The sequence below is a fragment of the Leptonotus elevatus genome, chromosome 13, assembly GCF_054856555.1.
Source record: "Leptonotus elevatus isolate MCC_2025b chromosome 13, RoL_Lele_1.0, whole genome shotgun sequence".
NCBI lineage: Eukaryota > Metazoa > Chordata > Actinopteri > Syngnathiformes > Syngnathidae > Leptonotus > Leptonotus elevatus.
Window position 1 is genome coordinate 662,081 of NC_141251.1, and position 26,598 is coordinate 688,678.

Sequence of the window (26,598 nt, forward strand, 5' to 3'; positions counted from 1 at the left end):
CTTTTTGTTTCTCTCTTCACCGGCCCTAATCCTCTTCCGTAACTTTTGTTTCACGTCAAGTCTGGTTTGCCAGATCTGTGAGCGTGACGTGCGCACGTGTTGGTTTTCGGGCCGGTTTCAGCAGACCAATAGGCGGCCTGATGGCGACTCCAGTCTGCTCGCCGGGTCGCCGGGGAGTCACAGCGAAGGCAAACGTTTGAAGTCTCGAGCACGTGTCGGAGACATCTTGGACATGTCACAGAAACGTATTCTGTCCAGAATTTGTCTCTCCAAAAGGTCTGGGAAAATAATCCTAAATGTTTGAATTTAGCGCGACTCCCCGGTTACTCGAGCAGTCCCAACAACCAGCAGAGACAGCAGCGGCCATAAGGCGGGAAAAAAACAATAAAGTAAGTCACGTTCTGAATTTTGGCTTTCCGAATGGCGGTTGAGAACGCAAAGAAGGAAGGAGAGGCAAATGGTGGCCCCCAACGGCCCCGGAATGGCGGGGATTACTGTACTCCTGCAACTACTTCACTTGCATACGTTTTGTTCCTAAACGATTGCGTACACGGGCGTTGAAATGAAAGTCACGCGCTCTAAAAAGTTGATTCCAGCATGGGCTCGCACACTTCGTTACTCTCGTTCTGCTCCTTCACGTCCTCGTCTTTGGTGTCGTACTTGGAGCCGTCCGGCGTCTCGGCCGAGTCCCGCGTCAGCACTTGGAAAAAGTCCCACCTCTCGGGGATCACGCCTTTGTGGAACAGCAGCGAGGCCAGGAAGGAGAAGGACAAAATGGCCGCCACGGCCGAGAGCATGCAGATGGTGCGGATGGGCCAGGTCTGCACGTACACGCCGTCCACCAGCGCGCCGCCCGGGAAGCGGATGGCGGCCGGGATGCCCAGCACGGGTTCGCCGCACAGCACCCGGAAGAGCATCCCCGTCAGGCAGCCCAGCACGGCGCCGTAGCCGTTGGACACGGCGAAGAAGAGGACGCACACCAGCTGCGGCAGCATCAGCGTGTAGGTCAGGTCCGAGCGCAGCATCCAGATCATCAGCACGCTGTTGTCCAGGAAGGTCAGCGACGTCCCCGCCAGGCCCACCACCACCACCGACGCGCGGATCACCCACTGGAGCTCCTGGTCCGAAGCCTGACGGGACGTGAGAGAGCGCAAACGCTCAGTCGCTCGGCCCGTTCGCGCCTTACAGCGACAACCGGGCGCAACGCTGAAAGATGAAAGCCCTATTTGCCGTCTGACTGGAGCCGGTCGCCATCACTTTGTTTTAATTAGGGCTGCCGGCCCTTTAAAACGTTTCATCATAACTAATCACATGACTTCAATAGTTTTGATATCCGTTCTCAACGTAAATTGAAATGTACAGTAAAATAGCTTAACGTTTTCGTACTCGTGAACATAAAAGTGGGAAAATGTGAAACTCATGTCAAATATGGTATGATGCAGGAATTTCATAATAAATTCAAAAGATATACAGCGTTCCCTCGTTTCCCGCTGGGGTTAGATTCCAAAAAATACCCGCAATAAATGAAATCCCCAAAGTCGTCATGTTTTAAGGCTCTAAAACACCTCATCGCAGTTTGTACACTTTTGTCATCGAGGCGTTTACATTTTTTCACATTTCTCTCAAAGTTCAAACCTTCATACATTTGATAAAATAGGTGTAATACTGTAAAAAAAAATACATGCAAAATGACACACATTTTCTTCTCGCAAAACAGCGAGGTCGTAAAAAGTGTACCGCATTACAGTACTGTAAAAAACGAGCGTGACATTGATTTGCGTTGAGGTCATTTTTCTGCCACTAGATGGCATAATTGCATTTGTAAGAATGTCAGTGCATTTTCCGTTTCATATTAAGAGCGATTTAATCTTTAACATGAAGAAACTTGTGAAATTGTTCACATTTTTAAAATTGTAAAATACAACTTGAGCCCAGTCTTCACAAATATGCGTATTATTATTACTGCAAAATGTTGACGTGGACGCTGCGTTGCGACTGGAATTCCCTCCGCAGGCGTTCCGAGTAAGGGCCGCTCAATAATCGTGCGTTAAGCAAATGAATGAAGGAACTTTAAATGAACTGAAAATTAATGCACTCATTTTGACACCGCAAGTTACGTCTGGATCCGATGATTGATGTCAAAGGTCTATCTCAGAACTCAGAACTCAGCCCCCCCCCCCCCCCCCCTCCTCACCTGAGGCCTGAGGATGCTCTTGTAGATGTTGGAGGTGAAGATGGAGGCGGCGGAAAGCAGGGCCGAGTCGGTGGACGACATGACGGCGGCCGCCACCGCCCCGATGCCCACGATGGAGATGTATTGAGGGGTGAGGTGCTGCAGCACGATGGGCAGCACCAGGCCCGTCTGACCTCGATCAAACGGAGACGGAGAACCGTAAGACGTCATGTTCCAGTCTGGGGAAGACACAATTGACGGCAAATGAACGAAGGCCGTCCTGACGTTCGACAATCTCACTGCCGTGCGCAGTCGAGACCACAACAACCGAGACCAAGACTCTCGAGCCGGCTTGCCCATTCCTGGCCCTCCAGGGTCCTGAAGGTTTTAGATGCTTCCGTGCTCCAACACACCTGATTCCTATCATCAGCAAAAGTCTGATTACGATCCCCATCTTTAGGACCAGGTGCATCGGAGGACGGAAACATCTCAAACCCGCAGGACTCTTGGGGGAAGCCAGAGGTTCTCAAACGCAGTCCTCGAGGACCCCGATGCGGTCTGTTTTCCATGTCGCTCTCAACCAACACAGCTGAGGAGCGTTATCAGGTTTCATGCAGAGCATGCTGATGAGCTGATCATCTGAAACACCTGTGTTGGCTGTGGGAGACTTGGGAAACAGGCTGGATGGGGTACTTGAGGACCAGGGTTGAGGACCACTGCTCTAGAGGGTACCAAGCCCAAGACGCCACCAAGACTGGAGATACGAAAGCGAAAAAAACGCAATCAAATCATCACTATCTTTTTTTCCTTTCCATTTGCAACAAGAAACAAATTGCGCTATGTTGTAATTGAAATACACCTGGAGGCACCTGCATTCTGCATTTCTCACGGATCACAGTCGTACCGGACTGGACTGGACCGGCCTCCATCCAAAAAACGCAGTCTGAACTATCCGAGATTCGATTCAGAGACCAGACCGAACGTATTTGATGGCCGACATATTTGAAGCGGAAAGCTTTGTGAAAAAAAGGTAAGCCGCTTCCCGAGGCCGTCGGTTTGGGACGTTTGGCAAAAATGCAAGAGCACACGATCGTCTGAGTGCGCTTGACCAGCTCAGTCTTGCGTTTCGGACTTTCACACATGCGAGAATATTGAGAGCCCTAAATTCCCTTCACAAAGTTTTTTTTGCCGTCCCTACCCGTCGATGCGGCCGCCGCGCCCAGCAGGATGGGAGGAATTCCCAGCGTGGGGACGATGAAGGCGGCGGCGAAACAGGTGATCTTGGCCGTGGTGGACGAGGCGGCGGACAAAGTCCTCTGGTGGAAGTTCTGAAGGCCCAGGTTACCCAAACCCTTGACGCCAAGACGGAAAAGCAACTTTATTCAACCTTTTTCACTCTTGAATGTCTCTTGGGAAAACGTGGAATTGTGTCAGATGTGGGAGGAGTCATATTTGAAGAATGGCTGCAAACGGATCCACGGGTACAAACATTGCACCTCATCTCTTTTTTTGTGTGTGCGTCCGCTCACTCACCAGAATTAAGAAGTTGTCGATCCAGCGCCACACTCGGTCCTCCTCCAGCGTGCCGACCCAGGCCGGCTGGAAGGTGTAGTTGTACGCCGTCTGCGTGATGTCCGTGACGGCCGGGCTCATCAACGCGAAGGGAACGCACATCCACTGCGGCGATCGCAACAACAAGCGCACGGTTAGCGCAACGCTCGTTCATTTTACGCACAGTTGAACCGACAAGCCGCAAAGTTGAAGCGCAAACAAAAGTTGCGCAATTTGGAGTTCCGCAAACACAAGTCGATTGCAGCAGTTTACATTGCTAGCTTTAGCACGTTTGTTAGCATTTCGCATGCTTTTCGCCAACGTTACGCTCACTCCAGCTACATCCCGAATTACATAATGTGGCGTTTGTCCAACACAAGTTGACTGCGCGAGTTGCGTCACCGCAAGCTTTAGCACAATTGTTAGCATGTCGTCGTCGTCGTCGTCGTAGCACGAAGAAAAGCTGCTCCGTTTGGACGCGGACAAACTTTTTGTGTCTTTATTTCCCGAGCCTCGGCGGCGTTTCCCATTCGTGAGGTTGATTGCCATCGTGCTTGGCGTGTCCACATTGCTTCATTTCCTCTCCCCAGTTTACTCAAGCCAACTTTATTTATAAAGCTCTTTCACAACAACCGCAACTGCATCCTTGCGTCAGCAAGTTTTTGCTCAGATCGTTATGCTCCCCTGGTTTCATCAAATTTCTTTGTTTGCTCAGATTCGTGCGAGCCTTACTTTGGTGTTGGAACTTCTCTCCGCATGATTGCAACAAACACAAGTTTGCTGCGAGGGTTCGAACAATGACAGATTTAGCACATTTGTTTGTAAATGAGAATTAGTTGTTAAAAGCATGCTTGCCTCAGAGAAAAGTCCAGATGCTAACAGTTAGCTGTCCTATGTACTTTAAGAGTCTTTTAAAGTGTAGCGATTCAAAAAAAAAAAAGACAACTCGTATGGATGACTCAAAGGTCATCAAAATGGATAATCAAAAGAAAGTAGTAATTGTTATTTTGATGGGTGGCCAAGGTGCGACACACACGCCAGCTTCCTCACACTTGTGGCACATTTTTATTTGATTCGATTTTTATCTTCAGCCATTTAGTGTAAGTTGTCGATCTCACATTGTTTTCTGATGTTGCGGCCGGTAAAGATGGCCGCTTGTTTGGCCGCTCTGCCTTTTGGGTTGACAGAGTGATGAGAAAAACTGTGTAGTACATTTTTCTTTGTATTAAAAAAACAAAAAAAAACATTTAGAGCCCTTTTCTTTTGTTGGACCTGAAATGATGTCGGTGAGTACGTTTTTGGTGAGTCATAAACCTACGCGTGGGAAACACACTATTTTTAACACAAAGTGTTGCCATAACGAATGGACAGACAGACAGACAAGATCGATTCGATAGATGCCTTCTGGAGCTGCTGAGGCGATAGCGAGCGCTTGTCAAGACGTTGTTAAGTTATTAACATTGTTTTTCAGTTTAAATTTATATTTTAGCCGTTTTGGATTTAGTTATAGCAGTATGGCTCAATGAATAGAATTGTATTATCTGTCTCACTCTCAGAAGAAAGGGCAACGGGTTTGTACATTTGCTATCTTGAAGGGAGTTTTAGTCTGGGGCCGGTCTCTGCCGGTCGGAAGAGGGGAGGCACAGGCTGATGTATTGTTTTTCTCTAATCTGATTTGTATTCCTGGGAACTTGCTGAGGGAGGAGACTTTTCGTATTCACCCACTTTTCAATAAATAATGATGTGCCGGAGTGGACGACACACAACCTGATGGAACACGGCTTCAGTGTCATCGGTTTTTGTCATCAGAAGCTTCTGATAATTATAATACCTTTGCAAAGGGACTTCTTCACCAGGATCTCACCATTCAGTTAATTGAACACGCAAAGAGTACAATACTTAATATTGTCTACTCTAACAACGTCCCGTCCCGCCAGCGCGCCAAGTTTCCAGAACAAGCCCCAGCGTGAGGAAGAGGAGCAACTCACCAGGCTGATGAAGATGAGCACCAGCTGGATGATGTCCGTGTAGGCCACCGAGTAGAGTCCGCCCATCAGCGTGTACGTGATGGCCACGGCGGCCGAGATCCAGATGCTCACCGTGTACGACAGATCCAGGATCACGCTCATGGTCACGCCTGTTGCACACGCACGCAAACGGACACCTTTGACCAACTGTCGGCATCCAAACATCGGATGGACTTCAAAAAACTCAAGTCGTCCGTCTGTCGCCGCTGATATTTGACTTTTTTTTGCGCAAACTGAAATGTTGAATTTCATTTCTTAAAGTGAGTCAAATGAAATGAAAATAAAGAAGTTGGCTTCATATTTCTCTCAGGTTCGCATTCTTGCTTCATGAGAATCTTTTTTTTGAATGTTGGAACAAGCTCAGTCTCACACTTCAGGACATTTTGGAGTCTTCAGTGAAGCCCATTTTGGGAATGCAGGAGGAAAGCGGTCTATCTCTTTTTAAATATTATTCACTCGGATGATTTTACCCTTAAAATTCGGAGTGCAGATTGTAAAACGAGCTGAAAAATGAAATCGTGACTTGAGGTGTGTCGCAAAAGTTTCTGTCTCCATGGTTACAGACGACATCACCACGTGATCTAATCAAAATGGCGTCGCTCATCTCAAAGCCACTCGACACGTTTTTGGGAAACAAAAGCAAATCAATGACATTTCCTCCATTCTGTAAAAAATAATTGATGTTATGTGATGTCGTAAACACGAAGAGATTTAAGTGTTGAAAATGTCTTTTTCATGACTTTCAAAAAGAGCCCATTGGATTACTGACATGTTGAAATGTGAGAAATCAGATACAAAAGACGGCTCATGGGAATCTTCATTACATTTGTAAAAAGAAAAAGCAAAGAGAACGGAGGCGTGCACAAATATGCAGCGCGGGGTCTTCTCACTTTCCTCCCAACAAAAGGTGAGAAGACGCCAAGCACAACAACAACTCGCGCTTGGATAGCGCCACCTGCTGAGCACAATAACACAAATCCCAGCGCGTCCTCAACATTTGTGCCAGTAGGGGGCCCTCTCAAAGTCGGTGTTGAGGTGGGGTGGTTACAAAAACAGCCGCAGCTTACAGGGGAAGGCAACCCCCAAAAAGTTCTTTCCAATAATATGTTGTATGCAAACAAAGACATCATTCTGATGAATATTGCGTTTGTGGAATAAGCAGCCCAATTTGAATCCATTTTAGAGGGCGGCCATTTTGCCCCCAATTCCGTCAATGATTGGTGTCTTTTTTGCGAGCGCGCGTAGCGAGGCTCCGCTGCGTTCCATCTGGTTTGGCGTGGATGGGCGCGGTCCCGCGGGAAACGCCACCGCATACATTTGTAGCCGGCGTCTAAAAGCGGACGGCGGCGGCTTGCGTTCCACTCCGCACTCGCGCTCAGCTGCCGCGATGCGTCGCGGCTACGGCATTCTTACCTAATCCTATGAGCGTGCCCGTCACCCACATAATCTCGGAGACCAGCGCGGCCAGGCAGAGGGTGGCCGTGGCCGTCTTGCCGTACTTGATGTGGAAGGGGTCCATCATGGTGACGTACTTGCTGTTGCGCATGGGCTCGGCGAAGAACAGGCCGCCTGAGCAAAACGCAGACAGAAGCAGAATGGCAGGAAGGAAAGGCCACGTGGTTCAGGCTTGATTTGGGACATGATCAGCACAAACACAAATGTTAACAATCACAGGGAAGCACACATGCTAACGTAACCTTGGCACAAAAGAAACCAACATGAGACCAACATTTTCTCTCCAAATCCTCAAAGTCAAACCTTAACTTCTGTCTTGAAAGCGTCACCTTGAACCCTTTCCCAGGCTTGAAACCTTATAACAATTTTTTAAAACCCAAAACCGGATTTGAAACCCTCATTTGAAACGCTAACCTAGACTTTAACGAATGCTAATCATTAACCTGTCTATGGCGTTTTCCATTATGTGCTAGCATGAAGCTAGCAGGGGCAATTTGAAAGAAAAGTTCAACGGTTATTTTAAATGCACCACATGTAATTAGGGCTGCTGTGAGGTCCCGAATGTTTTTGCAGAAATTGCTATTATTATTATTATTACTCACCAAAACTTTGCGCACATTTTAAAGTCGTCATACACGATTCGAAGAAAATGGGTCTGTCGCTCCGCCTGACAGGGTTTCAATTCTCTTTTTGTTTTCTGTTGAATTTTTGAGGAAACTTCACCTGAGAGTGGCAATCAACAGCTTGCGACCTCTTAAAAAAATTTTTTTTTAATTAGTCATTATATATTTGCGAAACTGCTGCTTGTGCTCAAGTCAGCTGAGTTGCGTCGCTGCCACGCGTTTGCGCATGCAAGTCAAAGGAAGAAAAAAAAAAATCAACCATACGACGGCTTGCATCTCCAAAAACTTGTGAGTCGGGTCACTTGTATCTCAAGGTGGCCCCGTGCGCCTCGGCTCAATCGTGTCTGGCAAACGTTCAGTAAAGGAACCCGTTACGTAAGATAGCGCACGGACCAACGGCCGCGTGAAACGACTGCGTACGCACACGCATGCACACGCGCAGACGGCGAGAGAAAAAGTGCGTTGATCAAGAGTAAGAGGATCAATCATGTGACTTTCATGTGGCGAAGGAATGTCCGCTAATCTGCACGTCCAGTACGTGACCTTACGCAACCTGTTGTGGGAGTGCGCTTACGTCACGCCACAAACGGCGAGCACGCTGACGGTCTTTTTAATCCCGTCATTCACGTTATCGAGACTCCTGCTCGCCGTCCATTCATCCGTCCGTCCGTCCGTTCGGTCGGTCAGTCAGTCAGTCTGAGTCGGCCATTTTCCACAGCCTGTTAAAGGGGAACAAAAGCAAGAATATATGATATGCGACAGTCAAACATTGCGCTTGTGGGATACGAATAAGAATTGAACATGTTGATTATCGTCATTTCTCAATTTTCTCAATTTCTCAATTTCTTCAATACCCTGCGGACTATAAAACGCACCCCCAAAATGATGGTCTCATGGCTTGATTTCAATTGTACTTGATTTCTAAAACGCACAACAGAATTGCTGGCATCCGTGCTCACATATTGAAAGATTATCCAAATAGAAATTTGTAAGGATGACCGTTAAAGATTTTTTGAGGTTCATCTCGATTCTAAGGTTTGGCAGAATAAAATTCCGATAATCAATTAATCAGTTGATTCATTAAAAACAATAATCGTGATAAAATAGCTCTTTGTTTGAACTTTTCTTTTCCAGGCCGAACATTTGATGGTTTTACATGAATTAGTCCTAATAAAGACTTGACTTTAGAATTTGTTTAATTTCACGACACAGAAAAAGCATTTCAAAAATTGGCCAATTTTATTGTCGTTTTTTTTATGTGGGGAGGGAACGTTATGTTTGTCTTATGTTGTAAGGTCGTGTGTTTATTTGTAAAATAAATAAATGAAACAAAAAACTGCCATTTTTTGTCCATTTCAAAAGCTCGTATCTGCTGGCCGATGAATCGCTGGTGCCCTCGTAAGTTGCACGTTGTTGAAAGAAATATTCTCTTTTCTGCGATCGAACTGATGAAATGAATTTGGTTCAATTGTGATCATCCGTGTCGCAAAAAAATAATAATGTGAAGCCGCGTTCCGTCAAACGGACGCCATAGCGTGATTTGATATGATAACGTATCAACGCCGACCTCATTAATTAGCGATCCACTTTTCACTGGTGGAACCCTGTGCCTTCTTTAAAAATCTCAAACCTTAGCCTTATTTACATTTTGACAGCATGATGAGCGATGTCGCTGCATAGTAACTGATTGACAAGACACAAAAAGGACGACCAGTGACCCGAATGAAAAGGAATTTGCTTTTGTTTTGTTTGGCCCAATCCAAAAGTCAAATGTTTCGCATTTAAATGTGAAACTTATGACGTTATAAGGTGAAATGGAACTTTTTGTTCTGGTGTGTCGTTAACACGCTTCCATAAATGACGTCAGTGACTCCGGAAGCAGCTTTCTGACGGTGCGCTGTCGCTTTAAGAGGTTCCAGCATGACCTTGGCGGCTATCAGTGGAGCACTTGAAGGTCGTAGCAATGGCGAGCGCAAGCAGGCTTCACGTGTCGTCTATCTTTGCGACATGTTATCGGGTCAACCATTTGCGTTATTCTGCACCCAAAAGAACATTTTGTATTTGTATTATCGCGACGTCCTTTTCTTGTCCTTCAAAAAACTTCCACCATTTTGCCACCAAATCAAACTATTCCAAAGTCAAAATATTCAAGTCATTCAGGACAATTTGGGAATTATATTTGAAACAAATCTTCCCCATTTGTCCGATTGAAAATACATCTTGGGAAGTGAATTTTGGATTTTCCTCCTCAGCGCCAGTCACCAAATTTCCAGCCAAACGGCCTCCTCAACATCTGACTGTGATTGTTGTGATCACATGCTTCTTGCAGCCAGACATTGTTGTCCCACTTCTGATTCTTGTGAACCCAGGAGGGGTCAGCCTCGGACCTTCTAAACCCTATTTGGACTCCAGCGCCAACGCGACTTAAGTGTTCTTAAGGACGCAAATCCTCCTGTTGTGCGGGCGCGAGGAGACTCTCCTTGTTTGGACGGCGCCACTTTTTGGGGGATGTTTTTATTTTTCATGCGGCTTTGACACAAGGCGGGCCCGGCCGGCGCCGGGGCCCGGGCCCGGGGCTCGAGCGAACGAGCGAGAGGCGGCGGGCCGCGACGGTCAGCCCTAAAAAGGAGCGCTCACCGAAGATGAAGCACATGGTGGCTGTGACGGGCATGACGGCCCAGATGAGCCCCATGGACGGGTTGTAGACGGCCTCCGCCGTGCCCACGATGAACCCGCCGCCGACCCACGTGGCTGTTGACACAAGACTCACATTTAGCCTTACAGGCACCTTCAAATGTTTCACCAGATTTCATGCTTGCAAGGCACGGACGGGCTCATCGTGATTCTGACGCGAGGACGACCAAAAGCAAAAAAACGCCACGCCCTTAAAATGGCAGCTCAGACACGTTCAAATAATTGGTGCACATTTTCAGGAAGGCTATTCTTCACACTGTCGCATCTGAGATGAAGTATTTGTTCACAACCATCTTTTCGTCTTCTCAAGTGCATCAGGATCAGGCGTCAAATCCGGAACGTAATTGAAGTGATTATCAGTGAGACCTCCAGTGGACAAAAGGAGCAACTTTTTGAGAAAAATGGCCATTTATGAGTTCTCTAGCCCGCGCGGGCCGGATTGGACCCGCTGATGGGCCGGGTGGGGCCCGCGAGCCCAATGTTTCTCACCCCCGAGAAGCCACAGACCACAAATAGGACGTAAACATGGAACATTAGAGGTGAAAAAACATAGTGGTGAACAAAACATTGTTTATCATTTGCTCCATTCAAGATGTAAAAAAAAAGAGGATGTAAACATGGCGATGTAAACATGGCGATGTAAACATGGCGATGTAAACACGGCACCTTCAAAGTGTCCGTTATTTTCTACAAATGAGCAAATATGAAATTGTGAGTAGCACCAAATCATGCACAAATAAAAACATTTACAATTAGGAACGGACGCGTGGTGCGAAACCGGTCGATGGGTTGAGCCACAGGAGGCCAAAAGGGGCGCAGTACCGGCTGGCGAGCAGCAGAGGCGCTGGCGAGCAGCAGAGGCGAGCGGTCCGCTTTTGTCCAAGATGTAAACGCGCGTTGGAGGAAGAGAAAGTCTCGCTGAAAGTCATCTCGGCCAATTTGTCCTGCTAATTTTAGGATTGGCAACCATTTTGCAAGACGAAACTAACAAGCTATTTGAAAGTCCTGACTGACCCCGTTAACTTTGATCTTTGGTGTCACCACGAAGACACACGAGCCGTCTTTAAGCGCAAACGATTGGAGACGGATTCCAAACTCGGCTTATCGTTTATGTTGCGTGCGCCGCTAATGGACCATATTTACGTTGGCTATTCCTCGAACGAAGCATGTTCGTATCCCGTGTAACGTATGCGCTCCTGACGAAGCGTACTTTGATCCGTTTCCAACTGTATCAAGTTGAGCTCCTGCTGCTGCCATTGAGCAAATGTACGTTCCATTTCCTCCGATGCCCGCATTATGCGTCACCATGACGTCACATTTGTCCATACACTTCGACGGTAACATCATTTATGATCTAAAACACACATAATGATTCTTATGCTACACCATATTTCATCATCGACACACCTGCAATGTACCATATTGGATATAAAAAGTCTACACACCCCTGTTTGGACGCCAGCTTTGTGTAATATTAGATAACAAAATACTGTAAGAAATTTCAAAACTTTTCACACCATAATTGGGATCTACAATTCAAATGGAAAAAAAAAAACTTTCAGAGAGGAAAGGTTGCATAAGTGTGCACACCCCCTTCTAACTGGGGAGGTGGCTATGTTCAGAAACCAATCACATTCAAATTCAGGTGAAATAGCATTTCTAATTCAAGTTCCGATGTTCTAGCAGGCTTTTCTTGACATGTTTTGCTTTCTAGCGGAAGCTTGAAAGTGTTTTGCTTTTTGGAACGGTTCATAATTCTTCCACCCAGATCCATCTGAAGAAAAAACAACAGCAGCCTACGTCCACACGTTTGTTTTGATGTTCTTATGTTGCGTTTGTGTGTTTTTACCGAACGTAAGCAGGCAAGTCAAGTCTCTCGTCTTTCCGCCCCACGTCACAGTCCGCACATCGTCGACGAGAGCAACTGCCAGCACTTGCCAGAAATTCCTTCAGCTCCTTCAATATTGCTGGCAGCCAACAATTTTCTTCTTCTCGTCTTTTTGGAGGGATGTCCAGTTGGTGCTACTTTTTTTTTTAACCAAGAAGATTCCGTCTTCACTTTGTTCGACTTCACATTGGTGACAACAAAAAGAACAAATTCTCGCTTGATTTTCTATGAAAAGTGTTCCGTTTCTTTCATTTGAGTTGTTGATATGATAGACGGGTCTTTTTGTTTATATCACAAAAACCTGGCATTTGACTGTGTCGACTTCTTATATCCATTGTATTTAACCTATGTGCCTCTAATGTAGCTATATATACATATATTTGTGTAAAGCACTTTGAGTTGTTCATTTACATGATAAGGTGCTAGATAAATACAGTTGACTTGACTTAATATACCATCCTCATGTTCTAAACACCTCTAAATGTATGTCACATTTAATTTAACATATGCCTTAAATGTAGCATATTTAGCTCCAATTTATACACCTCTAATTTGTCATATTTACGTTATAATTGATGCATGCATGTCTATCCATTCCTAATGTACCATTACTACGTCACCTTGAATGTTATACACCCATAATGTACCATATAACGTTACATTTAAAGTTCAGTACACCTTTAATGCATTTTTCTTCAATGCACTCGTTTTTTTTATGTGTTTATACACATGGAGTATGCACCTGTAATGTACGACATTTGCTTAATGCATAATAATCTATAAGCTCTGATGTAGCATTTTTTTTTACCTATGCCACAATTGTGTTCAATCTATAAAGTCTACTTTAGCATATTTACTCCATATGTGATACGGCCTATTATAGACATCTCGAATGTACTAACGTTACGTCATATTAAGGTCCTGTCGTGTACCAATTTCACATCATGTCCACTCGCCGCTAATGTACCGCTATTACGTCACACTGAAGGTCTACACAGCTCGAGTGTACCATTTCCTCACCATGTTCTATAGCGCGACTGCATTTTGTCTTTAAGGCATGACTTGCGCGCGTACGCGTAGCGGAGCGCACGCACGCACGCACGCGCAGCGGAGCGCACGCACGCGCATCATCATATTAAAATTGTCTACACTTCGAACGGCACAATGCGGGTTGGGTCATCACGTGCGAGAGGTGAAACGGAGGTCGAATTCGGATGGCTTTTGGCCCGCTTCTCAATCGGCGACGAAAGCAAACGCGACAGATGCGCCGCCCGGCTCGGCCCGGCCCGGTCCGGCTCGGCCCGGCCCGGTCCGGCCCGGCTCGGCCCGGCGCGTGTACTCGCCCGTCATGGTGAAGATGCCGACCGCCAGGTTGATGCCGCGGTTGCCGAGGAGCGCCATCTCCGTCTGGTCTCCGCGGACCTTCTTGGCCTCCCGCTTGGACTTGAAGGAGGCCCACACGCCGATGGCCAGAACCAGAAGGTAGAAGAACATCATGACGCTCACGCCGGGGATGTTGAGAGCCATGATGGGCGAGCGCGCGAAAGGAGGAAGGAGGAAGAAGAGGAAGAGGAGGAAGAGGACGCACCGAGACGAGAGACCGAGCGACAGTGGCGGCGGCTCGGCGAACATCCCCCCCCCCACCCCCAACCCCCCCTCCGCCGCCCCACGCCGGGCTCGGAGGACGGAGGAAGGGAGGGGCGGGAGCGAGGGATGGTCGGCCCGCCCCCTCGGCCGCCGCTCCGCCAATCGGAAGCCGCGTCGGGCCGGCTGGGCCGAGCGCGTCACGACTGGATGTCGGTTCGTTGACTTTGTCCTATGCGAGCCGCCCTGAGGTGACGATTTGCTGCAATGTGCTGACGCCGAGCCCAGACGCCATACTGGAATACACCAGGGAGGAGGAGGGGGCAAAAAGAAAAGAAAAAGAAAAAGAGAAAAAAAAGACACCAGGGACGGGGGAAAGCTAGCCCCCCCCCTGCCCCCCCTGCCCCCCTGCCCCCCTGCCCCCCCTCACTGGATGCAACGTACATTAGCTAATCAATATAGCACATGCGTAGAGAGCTTCATGACTTATGAGGCTTCTTACTTGATGAAAAGACTCCATCACAGATTGGAAGCTTGAGCTCAAGTGGAGCGGCCACTTTCTTTTTCGAGGGAAGCACAGAATAAAACGAAATGCATCCCACGTCAAAACGTCCTCTTTTTCTATTTTCCTATTTTTCTTCGAGCCCGCTGAGCAGGCACGTGCACGGACATGTACATGTACAGGCGCTCATGCGCTCATGCGGTCACGCACTTAAGAACAAACTGTAGCTACAGTAAATGGAGCGTGCAAAGTCAAACAAAGAAATCATCGAGAAGAAAAAACGGCCAAACACTTTTGGCATCCAGGGCAAAAGGGGCGGGGCCACAGCACCGCAACTTCTCATGTGCGCGTGAAACTACCACGTTCATTTGTCAATCTTCATACTTACTTTTGAAATAACCCCAAACTAGAGCAATTGGGGGGTTATTGGGGGCATGTGACCTCAGGGATTATGCCCCCCCCCCTTCGGTGTATTAGAATAAGGTGCAATTGCACATCCACGACAGTAGGTGGCAATGACACTCATTAGTAGGGACGGGCGAGTACAGATCCTCGGCACATTTCGTGATCTCGGTGTTCGCGACGGCAGCCGACACTCTTGTGGCCATTTGTCGGAACTGTCAGAAAGAGTGAAAGGAACGGACATTTTGTTCCATCTCGTTGGTTTCTGCTGTCTCCTTACGAGGCGACATTTGTTCATTTCATGACTTGCATTTTGCCGTGCGTTACCGACAATAAGTAAGTACGCGTGTTGCGAGTCATCTCGCCTCCATCCGCGCTTCGATGTATGTTTTCGGTTGTGGACACCACCACGGGAACCAAAGGCCGAAATGGTTATTTTGCATTCTTTTTGGGGTAAGAGAGCGCGGAAGTCTTCAGTTGTGATCAACAATTACACGAGCTGCGAAGTGCAGACATATCCGTGCACTGCGACGAGACGAACGGTGAACGAGACCGCGAAACAGGAAGCGGAAATGCAGAGCAGCTTTCCAAATTACAAGCATGGATTTCAAAACAAGATAGAATTCAACAGCTTGAGGAATTCTTAACATGGAAGATTTTATCAAATCAATTGAATTGAATTCTTTGCACTTCACTTGTGTTCCTTAAAAAGAAGTTGTACAACCACATAATTTCTTTTCCCCCCCGTTTAATCTTATTTATGGATCTTTGGGGGGAAATTCATTTTACTGTGTGCTCTATGCAAAATGACTTATGAGCAAATTCTAAAAATATAATTGCCATTCATTTCATTCAATGTTAAGGACGTTTGCTATCGTTGGGATATAAATGTCATTTTTGAAAAATGACCTGTCAGTTTTGGGGGGGACATTTTATGTATCATAAGTACTAATGGTATCGACGAGTACTGAAGATTTGAGTATTGGCCTAAAAAAAAAAAGCGGTGTCGAACATCCCTCCTCGTTCGCACCAAACAACGAATTACAAGATTTGTCAAGAATCAGCAGTCGAGGTCAAAGTGTTCAATGTCAAACGTTCAACATTGTCGTCGTTCAGTTGTCACGGACACGCAATCGTTACAAAATGAAACTTTGCCAGCTTCCTCCCTTTTACAAAGAATATGAAAACCACGAGAAACGATGAGAACGCATCTTTTCTCCCGTTTTTGCACATAAGAGCAATTTAAACCCTTGAAAAGGTCGCGTGTGTTTAATGTTGTCAGAAGTTAATAAAAAGCCAAAGAGAAGAATGTCGTCCAACATGGCGGCGCAAGTGGAATGTACATTAGCTAATCAATACGCGGGAAGCTTTATGAGTCACGGGGCTTCTTACTGGATGAAAAGGTTCCCGTCGTCCATCTTGGAATGGATTCCGGTCTGCTTCGCTTTCATAAAAGGAACAAAATGAAAACAAATAAAATACCTTGACTTATGAGTTTAATTCGTTTCGTGACAGTGTTGGCGTCACGGAGGTCGTTAAGGTCGCTGAGTTACTATGCCTATGCCCGCCCCCCCCGCCCCCCCCGCCGCGCCTCCTCCTGCGGTGAAGCCTTTTCATGCCTAACTTTACAAACGTTTGCATCGACATGTAAATCCAGCAGCGAGATTGCGATAAAAAAGAATCCAAATGCGAAAACTGGGGCCGATTAATTGCAAATTGTCTTCCAAACAAACAGCTGAGCGTCGTCACGTGACTTTTGCTCTCCTCAAAAGCGGGAAGCGCAACAAACTGTTGACATTCCGACGGCGTTCGCCCGGTTTGGATGCAAATATTGGCAAATTCACGGCAAGCGCATCTCAAGTTCATTTGCTTCATTTCAAATTCACGTGGAAGCAAAAAGAGGACGCGCGCGTCCCAACATGGACGGAGCAGGCGGACATGTTGGGATTTCTGGACGACGTTCCGTGACTTCTCCGGTGCCACCCGATGATCGGCTCACAATCGGCCGAACGCTTCACAGTGCGCAGGGACGAAGACCCCAAGCAGGCGCCAAAACAAGCCAGCGGAATGTTGCGCAAAAGGTCAAGTCAATCGCCTGACCTCAACCCAATCGAGCACGTTTGTCACGCGCTGAAGTGTGAAGACGTTCACGACGGACGCCCGGCAGACGTCACCAGTCATGAAATTCAGAATCTGCCGACGTCGTCCACATTTCCTTACATATGCCACGCAATCAAAAGCCCGAGTCGGACTGAAAATTGCATTTTCATTTCAAAATGAAGACGTCAGCGTGTGACATCAAAGCAGACGGATCGCGGATCCAAAGTAAAGACGTCGGTTCGACGTCGGTTCGACGTCGGTTCGCCGTCGGTTCGCCGTCGGTTCGACGTCGGTTCGCCGTCGGTTCGACGTCGGTTCGCCGTCGTCCACGTTTCCATTCGTCAAGTCTGCTTTTCAACGGGAAGGTGCGGAAGAGGGTCATCTTGTCCAGCTTCTACCACTGTAATGACTAACAGATGCCAGTAGATGGCGACGTTGCTGGGCGAGGGAAATGCCAACATGGCGGAAATCGGACAAGTTTGGGCACTTAACACGCCGCCATCATCCCACTCAAGCTTGGAGGCAGACATTCGATGCCTTTTTTTCTAATCATTCGATGTATTCCATTTATCATCTGGACAACTAAATTGGACACTTCGAGCTGCATTTCTGTATTTTATTAGCCACATTGTTACTTTGAGAGCTACATTTTTTTTCGGTAGATTTTGGTATTCAAAGATTGAGTGTGAAACACATTTCGCTGTAAAAAAAAAAAAAAGTGTGTACTTTAAAGTAGTTGTTTTTGTCAGTGTAGGTGAAAGGCCTCGCTGGTCCTGACCGCCCACCACTGCAGGTTATCCAGTCCGCGCTCAGGTCCGAAAGTGCCCCCGTCGTCTTTCCAGCAACAACAGTAACAAAAGTTGCGCTCACAGCATCCGCCGGCATCCCCGCTGAGACGCGGACAAAAAGCCTGCCAGCTCGCGCCGAATAGAGTGCCGAGGCGCTGGGGGGGGCGGGGGGGGCAGCGGGGGGGGGGGGGCAGCAGGGGGGGTGCGCGGGTTTTGCAAGCGGCTTTAAGAGTTGGAGCAAGAGGATGATCTGCTCATGAAAGACACACAAGCTGTCACACGGTCCCATTCACAAGTCGCATTCATCCGTCGCGTCACATGACTTTCCGTAAACATCACATTCGCCGTAAGCAGCCGAAAATTGGCGGACATTTCATGACTTTCCCCAAAGTCAGCAACAATTTTGAAACGCGTTGGCCATGAAAAACAAAAAGGACTTTTTTTTTTTTGCCAGGCCGGACGTGTTTGCACACGTTTAGACTCTCACCCGTTGTCCTTTCTCAAGGTTTCTCTTTCCCTGAAATGAGAATTTGAGCTTTTGCCCGCCCGGTCGGGGGTTCGACATCACGAGAGGTCGCTGAGCTTTGTCAAACGTGGACCTTTTGAAACCTGCAACTGCATAAAGTTCAACTTTTGCTTGAGTTGGTAAAAGATAACAAATCCACGAGAATGAATCTCTGATGGCGGAATCGTTTCTCCGCGAATAACTGAAGGGGCAAAAAATGGGATGCGTTCCATTCATGACAAATGACCAACCACAGGGTTGACTTTTGGAATTCATGTCAAGCAAAGACTTGCAGAAGCAACTAAAATGTCATCCCAGCCTAAATATGCTCAATATAAATCAAATGTTTCAATTATTTGCTCAACATTTGGTATCCTTTTCGCACCAATTTTTCTGTTGTCTGTTGCTCTTGCGATCTCGCAATATCTGTTGACGCATTTCACACATTTGCGCTTTTATTGCGGGAGGTTGCGGAATGCAAGGCAACGAGGCGGGAACACTTTCTTCGGCGTTATCTCCTTTCAGCCTTCACCTTCGCGACAATATCAGCTGTAAAATTCCAAGTCGTCGCCAATTTCACAATGTCGCTCGTCAGTGCGCCTCCTAGAGGACACATTTGGCGACAACAGTTGCTTGTATCGAAAAGTTGCCGTTCTTGAGTTCTCTCTCAAATTTCACATCCTTGAAATAGAAAATGATCCCGAGGATATTCTCACTTTTGCCAAAATGTTTTACGTGCGTGTAGAAAACGGAGAGAATGTAAAGGATTGAAAAGAAGTCAGCACGGTGCATTTAGCCCCCCCCCCCCCGCCCCCCCCCCCCGCTTGATTTTGGACTAGCGTCTGCCAGATTCTAGTGACCACCATCTTTGTTTTGGTTTAAGCCCCCGGAGGCTATTTTTGGAGCGCGAGGCGGAGGCGGGGAGCAGCCGGGATTAGCATTTGGAAAAAGATACTGCTAATTCATCTGCTAATGCTAACAGCGCCAGCGCCAGCGCCAGGCTGGCCCGGCTGGCCCGATGAGCAACAAGCAAAACATCGGGGCCGGCTTGAAATTCTTTTTGGGGGAGGGTCGCACTTTGACATGAGTCACAACGTTATCATAAAAATGAGAAGGCGGAGGCTCTATTTGAAGGCCCGTGACATCATAATCATTCAGCAGCCTTGACATTTGGGGCGAGTCACGTCCCGCATACGACGTTATTATGAATATAAGACGGAGCAGGCTGCATTCGAAGGCCGACGGCATCATAACCGCTCGCCGGCAAGGACGTCTGTGCTGATTCATGTCCCGTATATGAAGTCGTTCTGTAAATAAGACGCCTGATTGATGGCCTGCCTCGCAAGGACGCCGCATTTGAAGGCGCTCGCCATCACGTCTGGAATATTTAAGATGTCGTTAGGAAAACAAAAGGCCCAATTAAAAGGACAATCATGACAATATGGATTGCCTTCAAAACGCTTGTCATGTCCTGCGCGTGATCTTATTTTGAAAAGAAGAGCTTGTACTGAGGGCCTGCATCGCAATGAGGCAACATTTGAAGGCTAATGACGTCCACGTCACTCACCAGCAATGATGTTTGTGCTGAGTTTTGTTTTGTGACAATAACTCGCCACTTCCAAAGTGTCTTCAATTGCTCCTTCGGAGTATGAAAGCCGCTTGTACGATCGACTCCAGGTATTACGCAATACTACAGACATTTCTTACCTTTTTATTTGTTTTTGAAGTACAGGACTTGAATCAGAACTTTTACCAGAATTTAGTTTTTTCTTCACAATTATTTGTCCAAAGTGTGAGTGTTTTTGTCACTTTGGCCGTATTTCACCTTTGAACCGTTTGAAACGTTTCCAAAGTGTGAATCGCACGTTTGGTTGGCAGCGGCCACGAAATGCTCACGTTCGCAACCTCAAATGAGATCTTGATCAACAGTTAATTCGGTTGAAAGAAAAAAAAAATGCCACCGTTGAATTGTAATCAAATGCAAGAACATTTGCGGGAAAGCTCGTTTACATTCCGCGTGCGGTTACGCGAGTCCCTTCAAAGTTGAGAACGGAACGGAGACGTCAGTTCCTAAATGTTTAAGCATCTTTCCGACACATGAGAGCTTATCAAGAATTTCAAGATGGCTTTGACCCCCCCCCCTCCCCCCCGCCCCCCCTCGTGTAATCTCACGTGTCAGCGGCGTTGGTGAGCTACTTACGTAATGGCAGATTGTACTACAGTCTTGCTTGGAATCCCGCACGCTGCGACAAACGGCGTCCTCGTTCATCGCAACAAAACGACGCACGTCCTTGATCAGCAAACAAGAAGGAAACTTTTATTTTTGAGCAAGAATAAGTTGGATTTGCTCTGACGAGTCAAAAGAGGGTACAGTAAACCCCCCCCCCCCCCCCCCGGCCCCCATCATGGGGGTTATGTTTCAGAGCGCCCCTGCAAGAAGTGAAATCCACAATATAGAATTTCCCGATTTAAATTCTCCCTTGGCATCTTTTTATAGCACGTAATTACAACACTTATTTTTTTTGAAGATCTCTCTCTAAATATAACACAAACACATTTAAAACCATAAATTATTGAGAGAGAGCAAGAGAAATGGATGGCACAAAAATCATCTATATCCATCAATCGATTAGAAAAAAAAGTCCTCATTTGTTCTCATCTGATGACGTTCACCGACAATCGGGCACCAGAAAAGGAAGCTCGATTTCTGCAGGCATAAAAAAAGAATTGAGGATTTGGCATTCAATAAGTTTGAGCAAAAAGCAGAGCTGAGCTGAAGCGCTTCCCGTTTTCATTCTTTCACATTCACAAACGTGTGTCGCCATCTAGAGGCAGACAGCGGAATTACACCCCAAAACCACCCGCAGGAGAAATTGCGTTCCGGAGCGCACTTGCCTGTGTTGCGGGTTTGTTGACGTGACTTTCTTTTTGAAATGCGAGCGGCCCCTCAACGGGATGTTGACGTTTGCTCGCTATCTTGAACGCAGCTGCCGCTCGTTCCAAGGCAAATTCCTGCGAAGGATTCAAAAGAAACCTTGAGCGCAAAAAAACAATGGCGAGTGTTTGTCGCACTCAAGTGATGGCGAGGAACATTTTTGGGGCGCGCGAGGCGCGTGTTTGCGCACGTGCTCCGGGTCACGCCGTCCCCGCGCGACCCGGACGGGCCGCCGTAAATCTTCCTGCGACTCGGAACGCTTACGCGCTTAACAGCTGCGCACGGAAATAGACCCTTTACGGCGCACACGAACGCGGCAACGAACAGCCGTCCTGCTGGAATCGTCACCTTGCGCACCTCCCGCCAGGTGGGCCGGGTTTGACTTTGACATTGTCGGCCGCCAGAACGCTCTTTAAGGGACACGCCGACATTTTTGGTCACCAACGATCAGCCGAATTCCACGTTAGCACTTACAGAAAGTCATTCTTTGTTTCTTTCGCTCGATTTCTTGAATTTCTTGAACGGTTTTCGCACTGAATGTCGTCGCCTTCATTTCCTTTCCAACAATGAATTAAGGCCACGTTTCATTTCGGACGCCAACGCGCGCTCGCCGACATCAAAGATTTGTTGGACTTACTTATTTTGGATGACTTCAGTCTCCGGCCGCTCTTTCCTTGACTGGACTTTTTCTTTTTTCTTTCTTTTGCACGTGTGTCGTGTAATCGTGTCGTGCGTGCACGAGGTCACACAATCCCAAATACTACGATCAAAATAAAGTGCAGCCACTAAATCAAATCAAACAAAGCAGCCTGCAGGTTGAAGTGTCCACACTTTGACTCCTTATCAGCGCACCTGCTGCGTGCACGCTTTTAAGGGCGCTGTTTTAACCACACCTGGCCACCAGGTGGCATCATTCCCAGACGGCAGGTCTTGCTGGTTTAAACTGCAAATCCGATGGAGGTCGTCAGGTGACGTGCGGCTTTTCTGTGACTCTTCCAGTCTCTCTATTGCTAGCTGTTAAACAAGCACTTCCTGTCCGAAGCTTTGTGACTTTGATCCACCGTTACGAGTTGTCTTCGTCTCACGATGTCGAAATGTGAACTGTGTGCACTTCAGGCTCTTCCGGAAATGTCACCGCAAAGCCCCAAATGTTGGTAAGCAGTTTTTATTAGGCAAGGCCACTTTATTTCTCGAGCGCATTTTATACACATCATCGAAAAGCATGAACCAACAGAACAAGCGAAAACGACAACTAGCGTATCTGAATTCAAATGACTCAAAGAATGTACGACGACGATCAAAAAGAGCAGGAAAAAAACACATCCTGTTTTTCCATCACGTTGTATTCTTGGTCTCCAGAGGAACGTCTTCGTGTCCTTTTGAACTCCACGCAAAGAAAACAAACAAAACGGAAAGTGAGCAAAGACGCGCGCACGCGGACGGGCAAAGTCACGTGATGCACCGTGCGGGCGTCTCCGCGTCCTGGACGGTCTCGGGCAGGTTGAGGTTGAGGGTCGCAGAAGAAAGCGCCGACACGCAAGACCACCTGGGGGGGGGACGGACCACGCGTCCTCCAGGAAGAGACCCAAAGGAGCCATGGACACGCCCACACGACTCAACACGCTGGTGAAGCCCAAACCTGCCAAGTCTGCCTGAACGCAACACATTTCATTGACTTGCTCTTCAATTGGTGGAAGAAAAATACTTGGGCAATATTTCATATACATCTCCCTCTAATGTACCTTATTTACATCACATTCAATAGTTGTGGCATATTTATGTTGTATCGACGCGCATGAGTAATGATACACACTCATCGCCGACAGGGGGCAGCACATAACCAGGTCATGATCAAGTAAGACGCGTCGCACACTTCCAACGTGCTCTTCTCATGCACCGATTGGATGAAAGCAAGCCGATCAGACGAGCCAATCAGAGAGCGCCTCACCTGAGCACGGTGGGGGTAACGCTCGTGAGTGAACAGGATGACGGTCGCGAAGGGGGCTTCCGAAAGCCCCTCGCCCAAAATGGCCACCGCGGAACGCGCCTGCCACACGTCTGCAAAGACAACCAGAGCATATTGGAAAAAGAACCCGCGCAGCTGCCTGACGCGAGCCCGCACATGCCGCAAATAGGAGTCCACACAAGATGGATTCCTCCACCGCTGAAAATAGACGCGCATTCTGATGTCTTATTGAAAGGCAACGTATCGCGTCGCATTTCCATGTCCTGAACTGCGTCTCCATTGTCAGGACTATTCTGTGCAAATGACGTCAATTAGCCAGATTATGACATCACAAGTGGGCGAATCACATTTGCATGAAGTGCTGCCACCACCAGTGAAAATGCTTTCAGTGACTTTATTGCCACTTGGGTTTTTGTCTTCTGCAGAGAGCAGCCGCTCGAAGGGTGCATATTCATATTAATGGCAACTGTTCTAACGTCCGTCCGTCCGTCCGTCCATCATCTCAAGCACTTATCCTGTTACTCAATGTATGTACCTCTAATCCACCCTATATAGATTAAAGTTGTATTTTTTTCAGACCAACAAAAATTGTAATAAAACTTTTTAAAACCAAAAAAGCCGCGTAAACGTACCTCCGCTTTGTCTTTGGATGCCAACTTGGGTCTTTTGTTGGCGCGGGCGCATCTGTTCAGGTACAGGTGCGCTTTTTCCACTTGCGCGTTGGCCAACAGCCAGCGCGCCGATTCGGGCACGAACCCGGGAAACCACAACAACAAGCACCAAAATCAAAATCGAACATCGGCGCACTCCAGACGTCCGACCGGCAAATGTCTGCTACTGACCGCCAGGTGAGGACGGCCAAGGCCAGCGGGGCGGTGGCCGCCGCCACCAGAGGGCGCCAGTCGTTGATGAGGAAGGCCAAGCTGTTGCCTAGCGACCAGGACAGGCTGCCAATCACGCACATGGACGCCCTGTGGGACGAGTTGACCCACTCGATGCCTGAAAGCCAAAAAATCCATATGCAACATGGGGAAAGTTGTGTTTCTTCCAGGGGGAAGGGGTCTTTATATTACAAAATTAACAAACGTTAAATTAAATAAGAAAACAGTCATAATAGGAAGAAATTAATGGTGCATTTTTCCCCCCACTAAAAAAGCCACAGTGATAAAATGGGTATTTTTTTAAGAGAAGTTCATTAAAAAATATTTATAAAATATTTATAATTTTTACAAAGATGTGACAATATTAATTTAAAAAATATTATTTTTTTTTAAAGAAGAGTCCAAAAAATAAATAAAATCAACATGTAGTGCATACTGCCCCCCCTGGTGGTCAACACACGCACACCAACATGGGCAACGCAATCCCATTGAATCATCATGAATGATGCCCAAAAGGATTAATTTGATTTAATTGAGTCATTATTGTATGTTTTTATTAAGCACAAAAGTGTAGAAAAAGAGTCCTACAAGGGCTCCCTCTAGTGGTACACAAAAATCATTACTACCCAGTCCACTCACTGCACGCTTCAGCTGTTTGAATTTGGACGACAGTTTCAATCATGTCGTTAGCGCACGCACGATTCTCACCAGAAGGCGCTCGTCCCCGGACGTCGGGCCGCCTGCTGTCCGTTTGTCTCCAAAAGACGGCGAGGGGGAGCCTGCGTCACAGGAAGTGCTCGCTGTGGCCAAAAGGTCAACAGGTCACACATTGCTTCCCAAAAAGTGTGGCAACAAGCAAAAGCGCAGAAACGAAAGCTTGGATCGTCACTCTTCGAATTGAAAGACGATTAGAACGCCACACTTGAAACATACGGAAGATCTTCAGACTGCTTCGTTGTCTCACAAGAAGCCGGAATTTGCACGCCATCCTATTTTGATCTCAAGCGCCACACATGACGAGATGTCGCGTCACGAAACCCAGCCACGTTTGGCTCGTCCTGTGCAGGAAACCAAACAGGAAGCTCGTCCCGCGCCGCCGCAACGAGCCAATTTGGAGTTCTCCAAGACAGAAACCAATTTCTCTTTAATCGAGCGGAGGTCAAACATGGAGGACGGCTGAGCAACGCTTGCGTAAGACGCTTTTGTGCGGCGGAGAGCAACAATTGCCGGCGAGACAATCCCGAGGCTGCGCTTGGGCCAAACAGCGGATCCCTCGCCACTTCCTGCGCACGGACAAACGACAACAAGCAGACAATGGCTGCGTGAGGAGATTTGGGATGTGATGTAACGTGTCGCCGGGAGGTCGCCCGCCCGGGTCCCCCGCCCGGGTCCCCTGATTTCCGTGTGTGTCAATTTAGACCCAAGCTAAAGTGTTGGAACTGGCTTGCTCTTTTTGATGATGTCACGGTTGAACAAAGATGCCGCTTTTGGGGTTTCCTGACAAGCGACCATTTTGGCGGTACAAGGTTTTGGCTCCACGCCGTCGAACCGCGCAGGCCAAAACTTTGGACACGCCTTCTCATTCAATACATGCGTTATTTTCATGGCTGTGTACATTCTCACTGAAGGCATCAAATGTATGACAACGAACAAACACATTTGGAGTTACGCACTTCAAAAAAAAAAAAAGTGGAAAAAAACCATAAATAAAAAGCCACCCTTTTCTCTGATGACTTTTTTTTGCTCATTCTTGGCATTCTTTCGACGAGATTCAAAAGGTAGTCGTCACCTGAAAGTGTTTTTCAACCGTCTTTAAGGAGTTCCCACACGAAAGAACGGCAAAAAGTAACCACAGCAAAGGTTGCTTATTTTGAAGAATCTATCATTTCACCTTTTTTGGGTGAAATAACTCCACATCATTTCAGTCCTCGTTTTGAGGCCTTCAGCGAGAATCTACAAAGTCGTTAGAATTAAGCAAATGCATTCAATAAGAAAACAAAACACTCAATAGAAACTAATAAAAGCTAACAAACTTGCTCTAAAACATATTAAAAGTAAAAAGAACAAAACTAAAACTAAACAAAATAAAAATAAAAATCTTAAAAAAAAACTAACAAACTTGCTTTAAAAAGTAAAAAACTTCTTAAAACCAACTAAACTGAATTAACATAAAAAGTAATTATAATGAAAAGTCCAAAAATGATGATGACCTTGTCCCATCTCGCCGCGACAGACAATTAATGAACATGAAATAAATTGTTTGTGCGCAGGAAGAGGAAGGTCGTGGCAGAGTTCAAAGGTCGTCAAACACAAATGCAAGCGGTCCTCCAGCTGCGTAACGGCTCGGTCCCGAGGGAGCGAGAAAAGCAAACGGAAAAATCATCTTCACGGCCGGGACAAAATGTCGACGAGGGTTTGACGTCAAATCATCCAATCCAGAAACGAGGCGTCAAATCTCGCCTTTGTTTCAAAACAAACACGGAGAGCTTCAGTCATGGGAAAAAGACGCGTTTGTGCGTGCGTG

The 26,598-nt window shown here is 47.2% G+C and overlaps 1 protein-coding gene across 5 annotated transcripts; it reads right to left on the reverse strand.

The window, feature by feature from the left end:
• LOC147163381 (high affinity choline transporter 1-like) lies at positions 1-26,580 on the reverse strand. 5 transcript variants are annotated; one of them, XM_086092459.1, is made up of 10 exons: positions 23,826-26,580; positions 21,188-21,304; positions 20,493-20,582; positions 10,467-10,580; positions 7,165-7,320; positions 5,713-5,861; positions 3,707-3,850; positions 3,372-3,525; positions 2,195-2,412; positions 4-1,130 (listed from the first exon to the last, which is right to left on the reverse strand). In XM_086092459.1, exons 4-10 carry the CDS (start codon positions 10,519-10,521, stop codon positions 579-581), a joined length of 1,428 nt encoding a protein of 475 aa, XP_085948585.1. In that variant the 5' UTR covers positions 10,522-10,580; positions 20,493-20,582; positions 21,188-21,304; positions 23,826-26,580; the 3' UTR covers positions 4-578. The 5 variants fall into 5 exon arrangements, with proteins under 5 accessions (XP_085948583.1, XP_085948582.1, XP_085948585.1 ...); XM_086092460.1 differs by lacking the exon at positions 20,493-20,582; XM_086092457.1 differs by lacking the exons at positions 20,493-20,582; positions 21,188-21,304; positions 23,826-26,580 and adding an exon at positions 13,755-14,060 and having other exon boundaries at positions 1-1,130; positions 2,195-2,362.
• Positions 26,581-26,598: the final 18 nt, after the last annotated feature.

What these genes read in the sequence shown, in the direction of transcription:
- LOC147163381 (XM_086092456.1), bottom strand. Translation starts at nt 14,043, where the DNA reads ATGTTCGCCGAGCCGCCGCCACTGTCGCTCGGTCTCTCGTCTCGGTGC. An exon ending in TGCTCATCTTCATCAGCCTG is followed by an intron (nt 3,851 to 5,712) that starts GTGAGTTGCTCC and finishes CGATCGCCGCAG; the next exon opens with TGGATGTGCGTTCCCTTCGC. An exon ending in AGAGCATCCTCAGGCCTCAG is followed by an intron (nt 1,131 to 2,194) that starts GTGAGGAGGGGG and finishes ACGTCCCGTCAG; the next exon opens with GCTTCGGACCAGGAGCTCCA.